We start from the raw sequence: 20,346 nt of genomic DNA, 5'->3' as shown, positions 1-20,346 counted from the left end.
GCACATTGCAGCCGACCATGCAAGTCGACGCTTCCCAACAGGCACCACCTCTCGCGGCCGCCGTTTGCCCCGGCTCGGTTCGCCAGCGAGATCCCCCGATATTTGCGGGAACGGAAGATCAGGACGGCGAGGACTGGCTGTCGTCCTTCGAAAAAGTTAGTGGACCCAACAGGTGGGATGACGCTGCTAAATTAGGCATCGTGAACTTTTACCTGGCTAACGTGGCGAAGCTATGGTATACTAACCACGAGTCCGAGTTCGAGAACTGGTCCGCTTTCAAGGATGCAATATCCGCAGTTTTCGGTCGCCCTGCCGTGCGGAAGTTACGCGCAGAACAACGGCTGCGTACTCGGGCACAAGAACCAGGTGAAACGTTTACCGCCTACATCGAAGACATAATCGATCTCTGCAGGCGCGTCGATGCCTCAATGAGCGAAAGTGCGAAGATACAGCACATTATGAAGGGTGTCGACGACGATGTCTTTCAAATGCTCCTTGCGAAGTCTCCTGGTACGGTGTCCGAAGTGGTAACTTTGTGCCAGAGCTACGACGAATTGAGAAGGCAACGAGCTCTCACCCGACGTTCATCTCAGGCTAATCAACCGCTCGCTGCACTGGACGTTGTCCCTGACCACTCATACCTTCTCACACAAATGAAAGACTTTGTGCGTGAGGAGGTGGCACGTCAGCTTTCACTCCTGCCGTTTGCTCAGCGCCAAGAGTTCCCACAGCAGCAGCAACTGCGGCAACCGACCCCGTTGGCTCCCGTGCTCCGACACGTCATTCAAGAACAGATTTCGGAGGCCCTGCCGGTACCCATTCAGCAGCACCCTGTCGCCGCACCTCTTACTTATGCTGAGGCAGTAAAGCGGCAGCATCTACCACAGCAACAGCCCCCACCATTCTATGGAGTGCCACAAGCCGTAGCCTCGACTCCTCCACCTGTCACATGGGGTGCTCCTATCGCTACAAATCCCTGGCGAACGCGCGATAACCGGCCGATCTGTTTTGCATGCGGTGGCCCTGGCCATGTCGCCCGACACTGCCGACGTCGAGTGCCGGGATACACAGACACCCGTTCACAGAACAACTACATGGATCGTCCCCGCTCTTGCTTTGACAGTTCGGATGCTCACTCAAGCACGTCTTCACGTGAATACCTGGAACCTACGTCTCGTCGCGCACCTTCACCCCGTCGCCGCTCCGTGTCGCCCATGTGTCGTCGACCAGCACCTGAAAGTGAGGGAAACTAGCCGCCGCAGTTCAGGAGGCAAGAACTGCGCTGTCGAAATGCTCAAGTCCTCGAACTTTGCCGTCGAATATTGTTGAAGTTTTTGTAGAAGGCGCCCATACATATGCTCTTGTCGATACCGGTGCTGCCGTTTCCGTTATAGACGCTAAACTATGTCGCAAGCTTTGAAAAGTGACCACGCCTCTTGATGCGATGTCCTTACGTACCGCGAATGGAGAACCTGTTCGGCCTATAGCCGCCTGCACTGCCCGACTCATCATCGCGGAGGACCCCTACATTGTTGAGTTTATCGTCCTTTCCTCCTGCTCTCACGACATCATACTTGGCTGGGATTTTCTATCGCGCAATCAGGCTGTTATCGATTGTGCCAGATCCGCACTTGAACTCTTCCCGTTGTACGACCAGCCCTACGGCCACAATGATCAAGCCGCACACAAGCTAGTCGTCCAAGAAGACGCCGAAATTCCCCCGACAGCAGCTGTTTTGCTCCCTGTGTTTTGCAACGGCGTGTGTGATGGAGCTGCATTCTTTGAACCATCGAGCCTCTTGCTTAGTCGGAAACCACTTCTTCTGCCTTATTCGACAATTTCAATTTCGAATGGAACCAGTGTTCTCTGCCTCACTAATCCCCTTCCGTATCCCCTCAACCTGTTTAAGGGTGAATCTCTTGGATGCGTGCAGCCCATTGATAAGGAAGAAATTTTTACTGTGCAGCATGATTCATCTCGTAGCGACCTCGACGCCATCAGTGCCCTTAACACCTATGATGTACCAGCTTCCGAACTATTCGATTCGTCGATCGCAGATGGACTGTCGCCATCTCAACGATCTGATCTTCTCCAGCTACTGCACCGATTCCGCGATTCTTTCGATGTTGCTCAACCTGCCCTTGGCCGAACTTCTACCATTCTTCATTACATCGACACCGGCTCCCACACGCCTGTGCGACAAAGACCATACCGTGTTTCCGCGGCGGAACGCCAAGTTATTAGCGAACAGGTTGACGATATGCTTCAACGCGACGTTATTCGACCATCACAAAGTCCATGGGCATCACCTGTCGTTCTAGTTAAGAAAAAGGATGGTTCGATTCCGTTCTGCGTGGATTACCGGCGCCTAAACAAGATCACTCGAAAAGACGTGTACCCTTTGCCCAGGATTGACGATGCCCTTGATAGTTTACAAGGCGCCGAGTTTTTTTCATCGTTAGATTTGCGTTCTGGGTATTGGCAGGTGCCCCTAGCAGATGCTGATCGTCCAAAGACAGCCTTTGTGACACCCGACGGTCTATATGAATTTAATGTGATGCCCTTCGGCCTCTGCAATGCGCCTGCCACCTTCGAGCGCATGATGGACTCGGTTTTACGGGGTTTGAAGTGGCAGATCTGTGTCTGCTACCTCGACGATATTGTTGTCTTTGCGCCAGATTTCGCAACACATCTCGAACACTTGAAACACGTCCTGACGTGTCTGAAGAATGCGCAGCTCCAACTCAATCTCAAGAAGTGCCGCTTCGCTGCACGGGAACTTACGATTCTCGGTCACGTCGTATCAAAGGACGGTATACTTCCAGACCCGGCCAAACTACGTGCTGTCGCCGACTTCCCCAAACCGACGACTGTGAAGCAGTTACGGAGCTTCGTCGGGTTATGCTCCTACTTTCGCCGGTTTGTGCGCAACTTCGCCTCTATTATTGCGCCTCTGACCCAACTTTTAAGCAGCGCCACCGATATTTCGTCATGATCTTCCGAGTGTGACCATGCATTCTCCACACTCCGTCGTCTCCTCACATCACCACCTATATTGCGGCACTACGATCCTACAGCGGCTACTGAGGTTCACACTGACGCCAGCGGTGTCGGCCTCGGTGCGGTTCTCGCACAACGGAAGCATGGGTTCGCCGAGTATGTCGTCGCATACGCCAGCAGAGCTCTCACCAAGGCTGAGTCGAACTATAGCGTCACCGAGAAAGAATGGCCTTTTGTACCGGCGTAACTTCTCACCCGATGGTAGGAAGTGGCTCCTAGTTATTCCCCGAACGCTGCGCTCTACAATGTGCGCGTCCTTTCATTCCGACCCGCAATGTGCTCACGCCGGCGTCTTCAAGACCTACGAACGTCTACGAAAAAGGTACTACTGGCGCGGAATGTTCAGCTTCGTCCGCCAGTTCGTTCGCGGCTGCCACGAGTGTCAGCGGCGGAAAAAACCACCACATCCTGCAGCAGGTTCATTACAGCCACTTCCGTGCCCAGACCGTCCATTTGACCGCGTTGGAATTGACCTTTATGGACCATTGCCATTGACAATGGCAGGCAACCAATGGGCTATCGTTGCCGTGGACCACCTTACACGGTACGCCGAAACCGCTGCTCTTCCCACAGCGACAGCACAGGACGTCGCATCTTTTATTCTCAATCGATTTGTGCTTCGTCACGGTCCTCCTCGCGAACTCCTGAGTGACCGTGGGCGGGTATTTCTCTCCGATGTAATCCAAGCACTTCTCCACCAGTGCCACATTGTACACCGGATGAGTACAGCCTACCACCCTCAGACAAATGGTTTGACTGAGCGGTTTAATCGGACTCTGGGTGACATGCTTGCGATGCATGTTGCATCTGATCAAACAAACTGGGACCTCGTTCTTCCATTTGCGACATACGCGTATAACACCGCTACGCAAGTCACAACTGGGTTTTCCCCATTCTTCCTTCTGTACGGTCGCCAGCCGTCACACACTATCGACACTTTGCTGCCATACTCACCAGACGCCTCCGAGTGCACACCCGTGTCGGACGCCGCCCGTTACGCTGAAGAGTGCTGCAGACTAGCCAAACAGTTTACTACGGCCGACCAACAGCGCCAGAAAGAGACCCGCGATGACAATCATCCTCCTGCCGCAACGTTCGCTCCTGGAGCACTTGTGTGGCTGCATGTACCGCCGTCCGCTCCTGGTTTGTCTCCCAAACTACTCTCAAATTATCATGGTCCCTACCGCGTGGTCGAGCGTACTTCACCCGTCAACTACGCCATTGAACCTCTTACGCCGCCCAGCGACCGTCGTCGGCGTGGACGTGATATCGTTCAAGTAGAACGCCTCAAGCCGTACTTCGACCCGCTTGTTCCCACCTGTTAGATCGCCAAGGTGGCTTCATCTTTCTCGACGGGGGAAATTATAATGAAGAAAGGAAGACGTTGAAGACACGGGCTCAGCTATCATCATCGCGAGAGATAGGCACGAGATCGGCGTTGGAACACCACCATCTTGTTCTACCTGCGTACTTTTCCGAGCTACCACCCGTTCGTTCGGCTCGCCCAATAAACCTCTTTACAGTAGTTACAATCATTGGCACCTTATAAATGAGCAAAGTTGCATGCAATGAATAATGAATATGCATGTTTCTCACGCTCTGCCTGTCCATTGGTTGGAACATAAGTGCATCAAGAGTAAGAAGAAAGAAAAGTGCTGTGGCACTGTGATCAAGAACTGCATGATCTTTTCAGGCGCATATATACGCAGCAATCTGAAGGAGCATAAAACAGCACGCAATAAATTGTGTGCCGTTCGCTCAATTTCTAAAAACTGGCTTTTGAAGCAAGTTGTAAAAACTCCATCACAGAAGTCCAAAGCGATGGGGTTTTTGTACCAAAACTGCTGTGATTACATGCATTCAAGAACGTAAACACAAGCTCAAACTCAGAAGCCTAAATGAGAGTGTGTCAGGTCAAATGCGCACCTATCTGGGAGAGTCACGTTTACTGCGTTAGCCAGTTACGTGCACAAGTAGTTGTCTATACACTAGTAGTCCATGTGCATGACCTGTCGTGCTATTAGCTTCTTTGAACATTGGACAAGGGTTCTGCTAGGTAGCGTGACTCTTTGAAGGCAATCTCCTCCTGGGCTTCTTCCACAGAAGTTTTGTAACATGGTATGATGAATGTTTCTGACTGAAATTAATTACCATATTTACCTGTTACTGCTTAGCAGCGGTTACACTGGCCACTGTTATATGTGTATACCGAGTAATGAGCTAATGTCTGCCAGTACAGACTTACCATTGGCAAATGTTGGCTAGTGTTAAGTGATGGTTAATGTTAGCAAAATAATGGCAAATGTACACCATCAACTGCTTCAACAGTAACATCATCTTCATTCAAGCTCAGTCAAGTGATCGAGTAGTCTACCAAATGTTTTGCCTGTCTTAGCTTGAAGATTTGGAGCTTCAGACTACGCTCTGACGGGGCATGGGAAGGTCCATTCAGTGGTGACACCTGGGTCATTACAACATCAGTATTCTTATCATGCCGTTCTATCTGCCGTCCAGGCAATGGCTGCTGAGCCACCGCCAGGCTCTGCTGGCGCAGCTGTCAGAGGCTGAAGATGCTGCGCTCTGCCTGCACCTGGCTGTGCTTCTCGTGGCCCAAGCTCAGACGCAGAAGGCACTCCACGCCTCGGGACGCTTCGTGCCCCAGATTCTGTCTGCACTAAGAACACAGTTGCCACCAGACACATTTGCCCTTCTACACCAAGCACAAGGTGGGTACACTTGCACAGCGCTCTCGGAATGAAACTCGACATTAAAACTTGCATAATATGTATAAGCATGCGTATATATGTGTCCATGTAGTGTGTACGTATAATAACTCGTACACATGTTACTTGACACATCACATCAGCACAAATCTTTCCACTAAGGGTGATGTTTGCGTTGATGTGTATGTGTCACTTTTACACTGATCTGACACAGACTTAAGAAGGTGGAAACAAAAGTACGCTTGCATTACTTAGCCCTAAACTGGCATTACAGGGGTATGATAAAGTGCAACTACAAGTGAATGTTGAACCAATCTAAAACGATAAGTTATTCCCGTCGACATCTGTTAATTCGACCACGTGGGGAATGATGAAATCGGAGTTATCCAGCAGGTGGCATTAAGCGAGATGCAGGAAAAACAGCAAAACACGCCACCGACTCTAGAATTGGCCTCGGTAGTAATATGTCACCTTGTCGAGCATGCATCCTGCATTTTATAGGTTCAAAGTGGAAAATTAAGTTAGACATGAAATCTTAGTGCCTAAACTATTTAAAAACTGAACATGCACCAATTATTTGGCAAGAAAAATATTGTGCATTTCTGATCTTGGCAATAAGAAGAAGATGAAACCAGCAAACTTGATTTTCAAGCAATCAAACTTTATTTAATGTCTGCCATCGTCACTCTTAGGGCTCGTGCACGCCATCGAATCTCAGTGTCATGCGGCTAAGGGTGACACAAATGTTCGAGCACACTGAAGTCTCAAAGGGAATTGGTCACAAATAAGTCATAAATGGTCAATTTTTTTTAGTTAGAAACACCAGTTCAAGCACAGGCATGAACTTCCAATTGCGATTAAATGTGGCAAAGAATTTCAATTCACCAGAGCTGAAATAACCATAGTAAATAAACTGGAGATTCTTTTATCCAGGAAATGGCTTAGATTCCTCGCTTTCGTAGTTCTCATTTTCTTTTTTTTTTTGCATTTGTACCAACAAAAGCTAATGAACAGTCACAACAATGCAAGCAAATATTAATCTCTTTTCTCGTCTATATCTGCCGCAATAGCTTAGCAGCTGTCACCTTGGGCCACCAAGCACCGCAATGCTGGTTTGATTCCCAGCCACAGTGGCCATATTTGGTAGAAGCAAAATGAAAGAACACCTCATCACTTGCGCATTAAGGAACCCCACGTGATCAAATTCAATCTGGATTCCCCCACTATGGTGTGCTTCATAATTATATTATTGTTTTGGCTCATGAAACACCCTAAATATGTATAATCTTTGCGACTGTGCCCTCTTGCAGAGCTCGTCATGAGGCACCTGACACTGGATGACTCATCGAACGAGAAGGAATCGGTTGCTTCGTCCCTCAAGGAGCTGGTTCCAAAGCTGAAGGAGACTGGCGCCACCTACAAGAAGCAGGGCCCAACCGAGGAGTGAAGGTCGTCTTGCACTAATGTCCCAGTGCCTTTGATGAACAGAAAGAGCTGGCCGTGTTTGAGATGGTTGGTTTATTGAAGACTTATTTCAACAGCGATAAAGAATGGTTCAAAAGAGTTTTAAAGAGGCTCGCATTTTGTGCTGTTGAGCCCTCTTTTGTGTTAAGGATTAGATTTTGCATATATGAAACTGGTTCGCAATAAAGGAGCAAGCTTGCCACGCGATACCTTGGTTGACTTCCTGTGTGTCTTGTTTGTTGCAAAGATAGTGCCCAGAGCGAGAGAGTGGCTCAAATGTATTGAGAGGCAACTGCATAGGCATCCATGATCACGGCGTGTATGATGGTACGGAGGAGAAGGCACATGAGACACACTGACAACTTGTCAGTCAGCACTTCGTGTTTCATATGTGCCTTCTTTGTGCTGTCTTGCATGCCATGATCATGCAAATTGGAAACAAACTCGCCCAGCGTAATCTATTGCTTGGCCATTATAAAAACATAGAAGGCTGTGAATGACTACTTTGAAAATAGACCATTTTCAATTCGGCTGCATTTCGATTTCAATTCAATGAGGGGACAGTCAGCACCTTTTGAGCCAGTCGGGGCAGACAGAATGGCAATTTGACTGTGAGTAGCACCTTCGGGCAAATTTTGGTTCCCTCTCTTCTGCACATTTGTTGATGCAGGCATGTAGCCAGGCACGTGCACACTGCTTTGCATGGGTCGTGTGCTTGTATACTGTGTGTTCTCATGCGGGTGCATTGTTGCATAACAAATCAAATGTCACATTCATAAGCCTAGCTTTTCAGCTGCATTACACGTCTTTATTAAGCTCTGTAGTTGCAGTAAATTAGAATGGGTTTGGAACAAGCAGTATTAATTACCTAAGTGAATGTAATTGTCTAGCCAGCTGCCCTGTGTAGTGAAGAGGTGTGTTTGGTATTCATAAACACCTTCTTTAGACAAAGGAATAAATGTACGTATTACACCAGTTGGAACATATTAAACACCTTGTTGAATCCCTCTACATTCTTATGCATGCCTCGTATAGTTTAAAGTACAGGCAGCAATTGCAGTGAGGTACATAGCTGTGGTGGTAATTAGTCCTCATTGTGAGAATCTACACTTGAGAAAATCTACAGCAAATGTGACATGAAGCAATGTAGCGTGAACGGCACATTGTTGAAGGTTCATTGTGCTGAGGATGCTGCAAGAAAGTGGGTGGCCAGAGTCGCACACAACAGAAACTAGAGAGCCGATTTGGAAGACATCGTGAATATTACCCATGATGACGTATGCAATACGTAGAACGTTTACACCATGATAAGCAGTAACAGTGGCACAATAGAACGTTCTTTATGTGTTTGACCTGTAAGGATCTTTCTTTTCTAGGAAGGTGATCAGTCATACAAGTTAAAACCGTAGTGGGGGGGTTAAGTTAGACATAAAGAAAATAGCTGTTAGGTTTACTTTTTGTTTTCAGTGCATTACACGTGCTTGACAGCGATCAATATCAAGAGGAAAACCAAGTTTTAGCCTTGGCTGTGCACAATTTGTGGGTAGCATAACCTTGCTGCACGTGTACTGTTTTGTTGTTGTTCGATTCTTTAATAATACTTAATGGTTGAGAAGATGCATGATGCGCAAGACAACCACAAGGAGCATGAGAATCACAGCTAAAAAGAGCAACGAAAGCGCTGGCGCAACTTCTCAAGGCCTGGATGCGTTCTCCCGTCTCAAGCTTACTTCCGCTCCCCCTTTCAAGTGAAGGGTAGTCAATCGGACCCAGCGCTGATTATGTCTTTCTGTTTTGTACTCTTCCTCCTCAGCAAAGAGAAGATGTAGACAGAATAACGAAGTTTAAACAAACGCTTTCTAAAGAAAGTTTTGTCAGTAGGAAAGTGCTCGCAAGCTTTCACAAATGCATAGGAGAGAGAGATGCACTCTAAGAAAAAATCGAGTATTTGGGGAGTATTTCTGCCACACAACAATAATCGTCATCCGGCTTGCTCGCGTTTCCGTTCTTGAAAACCCGGCTCTCGTCACTTTCCTATCTAGAACGCTATGTCACGCTGATAGCGCGCGCGCCCTTCGTGACCGGGAAGTGCCGGGACCGCAGTGATAACGCGAGGTGGATGACGATTATTGCTGCGTGGCAGAAATACTCCCCAAATACTCCGTTATATATGTACATGTGTATATATATATATGTATATATATATATATACACCTATTCCACCGGACATACGTCACGAAAATGCGGTGGCGCTGTCGTCGGGCGTTTAGTTTCGCGCGGTAGGCAAAAGCCGCCGTGCCTACCGCAGTTGCTGCTGTGTTTTCGCTGGTGTGTGTTGAATTCGACGTCGTGCAACGGCATAAAAAGCGGTATGCCGACGAGCTGCGTCGCGGTTGGATGTACTGAAAGACACAAGAAAGGCGGCATAAGTTTTCATCGCTTTCCACTTGACGAGGACCGTTGCAAGAAATGGGCAGCTGCCGTGAAGCGGGAGAAGTGGTCTCCGACGCCTGCTCATCGGTTGTGTTCCAAACATTTCATTACAGGTAAGCTCTCATGTTATTTAGCGGTTAGCGTGGCCTGCTTTGTGTAACAGAAATGTTTACCCTATTCTTAAGCCCGTCATTGTTACGCCTCACTCCATATTTCTTCGCATAAACCTTTTTGAAGAGCGACCACGTTCACCCCAGAGGACGTGTGTGGAGAGTTTAACTACACGGTCGTGTTCGCATATTCATCGCATTTGCCTCGGTGTATTTGACTGCGAAAGTCTTGGGAAGGATTTAAATGTGCTCGTGTGAACTAATTATGTGGCAGGTCCATTCGCGCAGCCTCGAAGGCTGTGCTTTTCCGAATTGCATGCGCTTGCGATGACATACCAACACAGAGTGCCGTCGTCATGGCTGTTCTTACTGCAACGTCAAGATTTGTATGCGTGGCACATTCCGTGGGATGTATGGAGATGCATGGACGTGCAGCTTGTCCATGCATAGAAAAGCTGCACGCGCGTAATCTGTCGCGTCTGTTTTCTGGGCTGCACGCCTTCGCGGTCGCTGCACACGTGCGTATGGCGAGAGCTTGCAGGCATGTAAAAACTTTTTCCACGGCACGTAGTAATTGTTTAATTTACATAGAGAAAATTGTCGTCAAGGTCGCTACCGTCGTTTGCTTGAATAACCAACACGGCGCATTGGTTTGTGCGTGGCGAATTACCATAACGACTGGAATCCCGTGTACAACTCAGTATTTTTACTATGCGCATTTTCACGCCGCACTGAAGACTGCTTTGCTGGACTATTTAGTTTCTATTTGTGTTATAGTAAAACGTTCACGTTGGTCGGGAGAGCATACACAGAGCACGCGATGGCTCGCAGGCGATGTTTACTAGAAGCATAGGAAGTGTGGGTGAGGCAGGCGGCCAGTATTCAGAAAGAATGCTCCTACTTTACTTTTATGTACATTTTTGAGAATACTCGTGTCATTTTACACATGTAGTATGCGAACCTTCCTTATTTTCTACATATATTCGCTGGATGCTTGAAAATTTCACTGCATGTTAGCATATGTCCTGTGTTTTTAGCCGTCCCTATTTCTCCTCTTCGATCTTCCTGTCCTCTACCCTTCTATCGAATGAGTGGAAATGTGTTATGCCTGTCTAGCTGGCAACTGTCAGCTGGATCTCTATTTCCACCATAACATTGTGTTCTTGCTTATGAATATCCAGAAATAGTAATAGGTGCATATCTTTGTTAGCATTCCATGCAACCATAGCTTGCTCGGTGTTGCAGTGGCAAAGCTAACAGACACAATGGAGATTCCCCCACCCCTGTGCAGGGTAGCAAACTGGTCACTCGCACCAGGTTAACCTCCCTGCCTCTTCCTTTTCATCTATTTCTCTCTCTCTCACGCAGTCTAACCAGGTTACTTTTGTTCGTATAATGATAATATTGCGCACGCAACACGAAGACACAGACGAAAAGTTCACAAGGACCAGCGCAGACTATCAACTGACCTTTATTCAATAAAAAACAACAATATACACTCGCTACACGCACATAATGATCACTGCGCATGCGCAGAACGGCATAGTGTTTTCCTTTACATGAAGAACATTATCATTATGCAACCAAACCAACTAGCCCGCCTTTCCATTTTATTACTTTTGTTCGGTTGATATAAATGAACACATTCAGTAACGTTCATAACAATGTGGTAGTTGCAGTCATAAGCAGCATGTCAAGTGCAACTGTATTAAGCATCACGTTGTAACGATGTGGGATCCTTAATTTGTGCATGCAGGCAGACCGTCGGATAGCCCACATCATCCCGATTATGTGCCGAGCTTGTTTGCACACAAAAAAGACAAAAAGGCAGCGGTGTTTAGGCGTCTCCAGCGTGCATCGTCAAGATCTCTTGCTAGAGAGGTTTATGGAGAGTTGGGCACTCGTGAGTTTTTTACAAGCTTGGTTATCTTGAAACTAACTTTTTTTGGCAACGAGTATCAAGATATGGGCATGTAGTAGGCATGTACTAATTTGACCGTTCTTAGCCAACACCATTTTCAGAAGTATCTGACCCAGAATGCAGTTATGGTCTTGACAGTTCAACAATAAATGATGTCTGTTCTGGTAAGAAGCTTGATGTTTGGCCAAGGTTATTGTTGCTGGTCAGAGTGGCACGTTCCATGTTCCCTTTTCCATGTTCCCTTCTGACTCCCTGACAGAGCCATTGCAGCTTCCCGATACTGATCCAGAAACTCAAGAAGGTAAAACAGAGTCATTAATTATACATTTTGTTAAGCATGAACTTTTTGCAGTATCGCAACAAACCCAGGCAGTGGAGCTGGACACAGACGTAGCTGCATTTGATAACGAGTGGCCAGTCATAGCAGTGCCTTGCTACATTTGCAGTAAGTAGACGTAGCTACATGTTGTGTGCTACGCATATTTGTTTCTAAAGTGATAACTGTGCTCCTTGCATGCTTGTTTTAGAGCCAAAGTATCAAGACCTCGAAAGGAAAGTAAGAAATCTGGAGATCAGAAATGAAAGTTTGGTGCGGGACAACAACGTCTTGAGACGGAATCTGCACGATTGTGAAACAAGAGCTCAAGCAGCGGAAAAGAACGCCAACAAAGGACCCTTTTCAGCGGAGTGCATCACAGAACAGTGCGTTAGCATTTATACGGGGCTGAAAACTGTTGCACTTTTTTCATTTTTTATTTCACTGTTTGACAAGTCAAACATGTATGTCCCTAGTAAGTGTACTGTAGCTGATGTTGTGCTGATTGTACTAATGAAACTGAGGCTCTCGCTGTTGAACACAGACCTGAGCCACAGGTTCGGTTTGTCAGAAGCTGTGGTAGGCAGAATAATGTCTCGGAACATTCCAAAAATTGCGTCTGAGTGTAAGCGTTTTATTATTTGGCCCTCACGAGAAGATGCAAGCAGAACGATGCCAATGACAGTAAAGAGAAAATACCCGAGATGCATTGCCATCATTGACTGCACAGAAGTACGAATTGAAAGACCATTTGGCTTTTCATCAAGGTCAAAGACCTACTCAAATTACAAAAGCACAAACACAATGAAATTCTTAGTCGGCATCACACCATGTGGAGCAATTAGTTTTGCATCTAAATGCTGGGGTGGGCGAGCATCAGACAAAGAAATTATCTTAAAATCCGATTTTCTTGAAAAGCTTCAAGCCGGTGACACAGTTTTGGCTGATAGAGGATTTCTAATCAAAGAAGAAGTGGCTCGTAGGGGAGCAGAACTTGTTGTGCCAGCAATGACTAGAGGGAAGAAGCAACTCTCCGCAAAAGAGGTGGAAGACGCACGCCACATATCGAAAGTCCGCATTCATGTGGAGCGTGCTATTGGCCGCATGAAGACATTTCACATCCTCCGGAATCGAATCCCCATCAATTTGCTGCGTTACGCCACAGACATCACAGTGATTTGTGCTGCACTCACTAACATGAAGCCCAGATTAACTTGAACATTGGGGCCTTTTGTCAGTCGATCATCTTGTCTCTCACCCCGTCCCTTTTTTTTGACATGACGCAGAGCATGTGTTTTTTCTCGGCGTAGCTACATTTGTTTTGAATTTGCTGGCAATATTGTGCAACATGCTGTTGTTACTTTTGCATTAATTTTATTGTTTACATGTCATTGTAATTTGATTCTGTCATCCTTCTTGGCCTATTTTTTGTACACTACAGGATGAAGGACTGTCCCAACGACCAAACATTTGCTCTAGTTTGCATGAGCTTATTCTGTATTATCCCTGTGAACTCCTTATATTCATTGTACCATCCGACTTGTTTGTCCTCAGCTTCTTCCTCCTTCTCATCGTACCAAGTCCGTTGCTCTAGCTTACCACCAGTTGGCAGTCCTATGTACTTTGCCAGCCTTTCGCTTAATGCAACTAATGCATTGGCTATCGGTATTTACTCTCGTACCCCTCACTTTCCGCTCCATCGTGTGCTGCGTCATCCTTTACTTTTTCTCGAGTTTATTATTCTGCAAGTTTCAACCCCATTGTTAAATCTGCCCATATGCAATGATTGTGTACTTTTCTATTTAGGGACAGCGCCACTTTACCCATCAGACTTTGGTTTCTGTCAATTGTATTGCTGAAGAGCACTACGTCTTCTGCAAATTCTAGGTTGCCGAAACTCTCTGTTAATAGTCACTCCTGTTTCTTCCCAGTCCAGACATTTTAAATACATATTTTAGGCATTCAGTAAATAGCACTAGAGAGATAGCATCTTATTGTGATTTTATTGCTCATCTTAGTGTTTGTTTCTGATTGTGTAAAGCCAGAACTCATTCTGTTATTTTTTTTTCTTTGTGTTATGTCACCCACTCTCCTGTGCTACTTTGGGTATTGAGGGTAGGTAAATAAAGTAAATTCATAGCCACTTTTTGGTTGTTTCCAAGTTCATGACTGAAATTATTCTTCATAACATGCCTCAGTCTAATGTCATTCTACCACACTTGTGTTCTGTACCATTTTTTGGATGGATTAGTGCAAGTAGACTATTTTCACAACGTTGCATGATGAATCGAACAAAATTCCCTAAAAACATGATCAACAAAGAGTGCACATGCCATGTTAAATTAAAAAGGAGAACAAAGCTTATTAGCATATTCGCAGAAGCCCTACGCCATAACACGCTCTTTTGCCAATGAACATTTTGACACTTAAAGGGCTCCTCACCAGGTCACATAACGAATTTAAGTTAGATGCTGGAAGTTGTATGCCCAGTGAAGAGCATTATGCTGCAAGAATTTTTAATATCTGTGCATTCTTAGCTGAGAAAACAAATATTTTGAAGCGGCGCGAAACCATGATGCGAGGAGGCGAGTTTTCAACCTTTGTCACTCTCTCAACGTAGCCTTCGCAAGCCAAATCCCTTCCCTGCCCCTATCGGCACGCGAGCCGGAGGATTGCATGACGCATGCGCATGAACAAGTTATGCACACGCAAGCTCACGAGTTCATGACGCGAGAAGCGAGCGGTCTTGTCAGCGTGCTCTCGCCAAGCTACGCCAATTACTGTGAAAGCTGCGACATTTGTGCCGGCACAAGACTAGCGGTATCATCAGCGAGAGTCGCATGAACATTTCGTTACGACGCGGGAAAATAAATGGGCCTAATGAGTGCTTGAACACGGTAGAAAATTACTTTCGTTTCCAGGGCTGGCGTCTGCTCGACGCGCAAACTGTGAGAACACGAACGCATGCGAAACGGAGACACATTAGTCTTGCATCTCGCTGCGAATTCAGCAGAAAAAAAAAAGAAAAACACATGCACTGCGTCAGTGTGTCTTATTTCTCTCAAATTTCATTAATCTACTGAAGCATCAAATTATGCAAGCTACACACGTCGCGTCAAATAATTATCACAGTGTCACGTGCTACTGTGCGAATGTCTACATAGAGGACCGACGTCAAAGCACACACATCTACATAGGGCCATTCAATGATGTACATCATCCCTTCCACCCTGGGGTGCGCGCCCGCAAGAACAAGGGAAAGCGGTGTTCAGTCTGAAATTTGACCTCTCTCTGCGGCACGTAGCATTGCAAAATCTGGCAGGCGTGATCATGAGCATCCATTGTGTGCACTTGTGCTCATCAGCTCAAAGTGGTCAAGCCTGGTGAGGGTCCCTTTAAAGGGACCGTGCAAACCAAGTTACGCGTGCTATTTTTATCTGCTGTTTGCTTGCTATGGTCCTGACGACTGCTTTGGCACCAGTGAAGGCAGGAAGCAAAGAGTTTTATACTTTAGTTTCTTTTTGACGAGTTTTTGCTCCAACTGCGGTGTCGTACATCAATTTCTTCTGCCCTAAAAATCCTCCAGCAACGTAAATTGATGTACGATGCAGCAGTTGGATGCATAAACACACCCTGGAAATAACATCAAATATGAATATGAGACGTGACACATGACTGGTGCCACAACAGTCATGAAGAACCATAGCAAGCAAACAGCTGATAAAACCAACACGCTTACCTTGGGGTGCAGGGTCCCCTTACTTTGGCACAAAGAGTCATAGTCTGACAATGGCCAGGTCCTTTGCCAGTATCTGCTCAAAAAAGAGCTGGAAGCACATGCTTCAGCCATACTTGACGACCTTTTTGCAAAAGGGGCTTGAAGAAGGTGGGGCTGTAACGCACTTCTATCACTGCAAATTGATGAGGCAGCCAAACAATCAAATGGCACGTCTCCTTTCTGCACACATGCAGTTGTGTTTGAATCTGTGTGTAGTAGGTGTGCTGCTCCGAAAGGCGGCCAGCAGCAGTCAGAAAAGGAGCTTCCAGGGCCTTGTGATGAGGCTCCCTTAGGGACCAAGGGCACTTGACCTCGAGAAGGCCAACACCATGGCAGCTGCAATTCCACAGCCCGTCGGGGGTCGCGCCGAGGAAGGGTGCCTGAAGGGAAGAGTAAATCAGCCGTGGAGCAGTACCACGTACAATGGAAAAAGTCATTTGTGGAGATAGGTTTGCATGATTAGCAGCAAACGTGTAGATACAGTAAAATGTGTCGGTTAAAGCTTGGTTTCTTCTACAGCCTCGTTAAAATGTAACAACCACACTTAGTTTACCAGCATTTTGTTATAGCTGTGCTAATTATAGATTGTGACATTAGACATGTATTTAATGCACCTAGAAATGGTTAACAGCTTTTATAAATGATGAATATGTTTGTCCCCATTAAAGGGGCCATGACACCCAACGTGCAATTACAATCTGTGGTATCTGGGTTAATACTCATGCAGTCACAGGAAAGCTGGCAAGATAGTAGCGAATTTGGTTGAGAACATTATAACTGACTATATTTAAGAAACACATCAGCGGCGTCAGAGTAACAACACTGGCACACTTGTGAGCCGTGACTTATCAAGCTGCTTGCTGTCTCTAGCCTTCTGGCGTTGTATGTGACAGACCATACTTCCTAGGAATTTGATTGCAAGAAAGGAACATCGCACACGCTACTAAACTATGTTTACAAATGCCGAGACCTAATTTATCTTATTTGTGCTTGAGTTGTGTTTTTGACGCAATGTTGAAGATTTGAAGTAAAATCATTCGCAAGTTTCTCATAAGTACATACTCATTTTAGAGACTAAATCAAATAGGACAACGCTTCGTCCATTATTTGACGAGTTAATATTCGCAGAATCCTGCAAATTTTGAATGAAAATTAGGATCATACATGACGGTCAATCACAAAGCCAATGTCATGCAGCTCAAAGTCCTGGTGCTGCGACTTCATAAACCCCAGGTAGTGTTCTTTGGCTGTCCGCTCATGATCCTGACCCCACTTGATGGATTGAACATTTAGAGGGGGCCGTCGCTGTAGGATACTGTCCAGGAAACCTTGAACATTTGTCGTGTCCTTGAAAGTTCTCACCTGGATAAAAATAAACCTCTCCACGTGAATAGGCAAAATTACACAAAAGCAGTAGGAGCTTTACATAGGCTAGTTGGTGTAGCATATTGAATGAAAAAATGCTGAGCAAAAACGCAAGGACAAGAAGGGAACTTTTCCTTCCTGTCCTCATGTTTTTAGTGCAATGTTTTTCCATACAGTACACAGAAGAGTCGAGACATATCTCCCGAATACACATACTTACCCTATGCATTGTGGTTCCAGTGAGCCTTCCATATCTGGCCTCATACCACAAGGGAGATTTCGAAGACACCCTTGTGCACTTCTCGATTCTTTCGATTTCGTTTAAGGGTACAAACATGTCTTCGAGAAATCCCTCCTTCGTGCTCCTGGATTTCTTAGCATTCCTGAATGAGTTGACGAAAGAGGCTAGAGTACATCATGTACAGCTGCATGTGAAACACTGCATGGCTCTTCTTACAAGACGCGTTGTCTGTCAGCCTCAAATTTTTTGTACTTGAAATATTTCTCATACTACCCAGCTACTAAATGGCAAACATGCTTTCTTGATGTGCCTTTCCTCGCACAGTGAACAGACTTGTAAAAAACACCTCCATGTGAGGACTAGTTCAATTTCGAGTTTGTATGTGCGTTTAGAAACTGCAGACAGAACAGAGTAATAATGCACGTACAAGAGATGAATATAAGTGGAGTGAGGTTGATAACTGAGACGTCACTTGCACTACCATAACAAAATTATTTCCTCCACCCACGTAAAAATGGGTTCCTGCAGTCTTGTTTGTGGTAGTGTTTACAAAGTTGGTTTGTTTCCCTTTGGGAGCAGGGGGGGGGGGGGTGTTTGCTGTTCAGCACAGTTAATTACCAAAAGAAAAAAAAATCTTGTTTTGTGAACATGCCCTATGCACAAACGCCCATTTTCCTACCTTAAAAATGTGTACATTTCCTCATCCTCAGAAGCCGAATCCGTGTCCTCTGGGTCCACTTTTGGGATGCTTCGCAACACTACAGCACTTGCACCTGCGCGCCTTAGCTTCTCAAATATTTCCTGGTCATTCGGGTTGAAAGGCTGTGACGTATTCTTCGGTTCCGGCGCCAGCCTACGTGCCTTTTTCCCTGGCCTGCTCAGATTAAGCTCATCCAGAGCAGCCATGGTTGCCTGAAAATGTAACAAGAACTGCTAACAAGGGAGCGTTGCATGAAGGTGCAAGATAAAAATTATGTATCAGTACAAACATACATAAAAAAGAACAAAGTCACATTACTTTTTTGGAGGTGGCCTTTCTCCAAGCACATGGCCGAGACGTGCAGGACAAGTCTGTCTGGGAGCGTGCAGCTGATTCAAGGGCAAAAAGTGTGGCAGCAACATGGCTGCACACCTCACCCAGCCTGAAAGGGAGCGGCATATTGATTGCACTTCTTCTCTGTGCAAGTACTACTTACTGCAGCGAGTTCACATACCCTGCTTTGCACTGGCAGTGACCAGCCAGCACCTGTCCAGACAATTTGTCAATACACAGCCACACATCGTGGCCATTGGCCGATGCAGTTTGTGATGGCATGACTTCAGCACGTACAATGCAAATTTTGTTTGTATTTGTCTTCCAAATGCGGCATTTTCTGACCAGCCCTGCAGGTGTCCAAAACAGTTGTGCAAGTTAAAACTTCAAAACGAGGCAGTGTTTTAGATGTACATCAAGCCTTAGAGTGATGAAAAGCAACTGAAAAGTATCAAGTTTCATTTCCCTGAGCTGAGTTGACCACTGAAAATGTTGGTTTCGTTGCTAAAGTATTTTGAACAGTGAAAGCTTGGACAACAACGGCAGCCCACAGCGATGTGTGCATTCTGAAATCTTTAATCTGGGCTGGTGCTTGTCATTCATTATCGCTTGCTATCTAGGCCATCGTCAAATCGAACCGTAGGGATTGGTTCACTTACCTAAATTGAAATAAATAGGCAACCAATATAAACCCAAAGAAGACAGAAAGTCAGAGGAAGTTCCGGCTTAAAGCGATGAAAAAAAAATCCTTGAGCAGGGAATTTCGCTTGGGTCAACTTAAAGAAATTCAAATCACGGTTAGCCTCCATCGCGATAGAAATTGCCTCGTGTTAGTGGCGCATTAGCTATGGTTACAAAGCTAGACACATGTTCATTTTAATAAACACCGATCATTAGGGACGATTTATCGCGCAATGCAAATCAATACAGTGTCGATGTAGCATGTTAGTAGGACGGTTCAAGGTACGCGGAGTTTTTCACCCGATAGCGGACGTGATAACGAAAAGTTAAATGACGCGCCTTTCGTAGCACCCATCGCGCGAACACGTTCAATGCAGCTCCGTCATTACTGTTGGCAAAGATGTGTAGACGCTTTAAATTGCATGGCGTTCGTCTGTGTCACAAACACCAGATGAGCCTCACACTTCACGTATCGTGAAAAAAGCAAACACAGGTAAAATGCTTCTCGGATTGCTGCGCAGGCAGACCAAGCAAACGTTGTTTTACCACGTGCGTACACTGAGTCAAGCGTAACCAAACCGAAATTGCACCAAACACTCACCTGATTCAAAATAGTTGTACGCTTGTAGAGACTTATAGTTCTCGACGCTTTCGGGTGTGAATTGACTAGGCGAAAACAGCAAGTAAATCACCACGTTTGTCATTTTCACCGGTGGGCACAGTCGTTTGGCCTCGGCGTCGTGAACCCACTCGTTGGATGGTATTCCGTATGGATCAGGGCACTGCACTCCATAAATAAGCAGCTTCTCACTGTAGCGCTGCTGATGAGCAGCACTTAGGCTCCTGAAGTACTCACTCGCTGGAAACATTGAATGCGGTGGCGAGTCGCGTATCGCAGCAACTTTTTATTAACTGGCGCACATGTGAGCCCTCGCCTCGCCGCTTATGGCGCAGAGGCACAGAGTCGGGCTTTCCCGCCGGACATCGTGGGCGGAAGTTACGAGCCGGGACGTCGGTATAACCACCCTCTATATCGACGGCGCCTACCGCTGTTTACAAACATGGAGTAGGTCTATATATAATATATATATATATATATATATATATATATATATATATATATATATATATATATATATATATATATATAGAGAGAGAGAGAGAGAGAGAGAGAGAGAGAGAGAGAGAAAGAGAGAGTAGGAAAACACTATTGCTCCTCAA

At 46.1% G+C, this 20,346-nt stretch overlaps 3 protein-coding genes across 3 annotated transcripts in view; 2 read left to right on the top strand and 1 right to left on the bottom strand.

Annotated features, from left to right (window-relative positions):
* The window catches only part of LOC119378858 (nuclear factor of activated T-cells 5), a 128,477-nt gene that overhangs the window by 76,290 nt on the left and 31,841 nt on the right, over window positions 1–20,346 (top strand). The window lies entirely within an intron of this gene.
* Window positions 11,946–15,012, top strand: LOC119378859 (uncharacterized). The gene is made up of 2 exons (XM_037647906.2): window positions 11,946–12,156; window positions 12,239–15,012. Exons 1-2 carry the CDS (start codon window positions 11,946–11,948, stop codon window positions 13,243–13,245), a joined length of 1,218 nt encoding a protein of 405 aa, XP_037503834.2. The 3' UTR covers window positions 13,246–15,012.
* On the bottom strand, window positions 15,250–20,060 carry LOC119378860 (uncharacterized). Its single transcript, XM_049411605.1, has 4 exons — window positions 19,727–20,060; window positions 18,626–18,794; window positions 18,430–18,553; window positions 15,250–18,323 (listed from the first exon to the last, which is right to left on the bottom strand). Exons 1-4 carry the CDS (start codon window positions 19,992–19,994, stop codon window positions 18,087–18,089), a joined length of 798 nt encoding a protein of 265 aa, XP_049267562.1. The 5' UTR covers window positions 19,995–20,060; the 3' UTR covers window positions 15,250–18,086.

The sequence above is a fragment of the Rhipicephalus sanguineus genome, chromosome 1 (assembly GCF_013339695.2).
Source record: "Rhipicephalus sanguineus isolate Rsan-2018 chromosome 1, BIME_Rsan_1.4, whole genome shotgun sequence".
Classification (NCBI taxonomy): Eukaryota; Metazoa; Arthropoda; class Arachnida; order Ixodida; family Ixodidae; genus Rhipicephalus; species Rhipicephalus sanguineus.
Note: the sequence above shows the minus strand (reverse complement) of the source record. Positions and strands in the feature narration are given on the sequence as shown.

Bases quoted from the DNA above. Each gene is read 5' to 3' on its own strand.
- LOC119378859 (XM_037647906.2), top strand. From the start codon at position 11,946: ATGTTCCCTTCTGACTCCCTGACAGAGCCATTGCAGCTTCCCGATACT. The intron at 12,157-12,238 runs GTAAGTAGACGT...TGCTTGTTTTAG, and splicing joins AGTGCCTTGCTACATTTGCA to AGCCAAAGTATCAAGACCTC.
- LOC119378860 (XM_049411605.1), bottom strand. From the start codon at position 19,994: ATGTTTCCAGCGAGTGAGTACTTCAGGAGCCTAAGTGCTGCTCATCAG. The intron at 18,554-18,625 runs GTATGTGAACTC...GCTCCCTTTCAG, and splicing joins CACTGCCAGTGCAAAGCAGG to GCTGGGTGAGGTGTGCAGCC. The intron at 18,324-18,429 runs GTAATGTGACTT...TTACATTTTCAG, and splicing joins GAAAGGCCACCTCCAAAAAA to GCAACCATGGCTGCTCTGGA.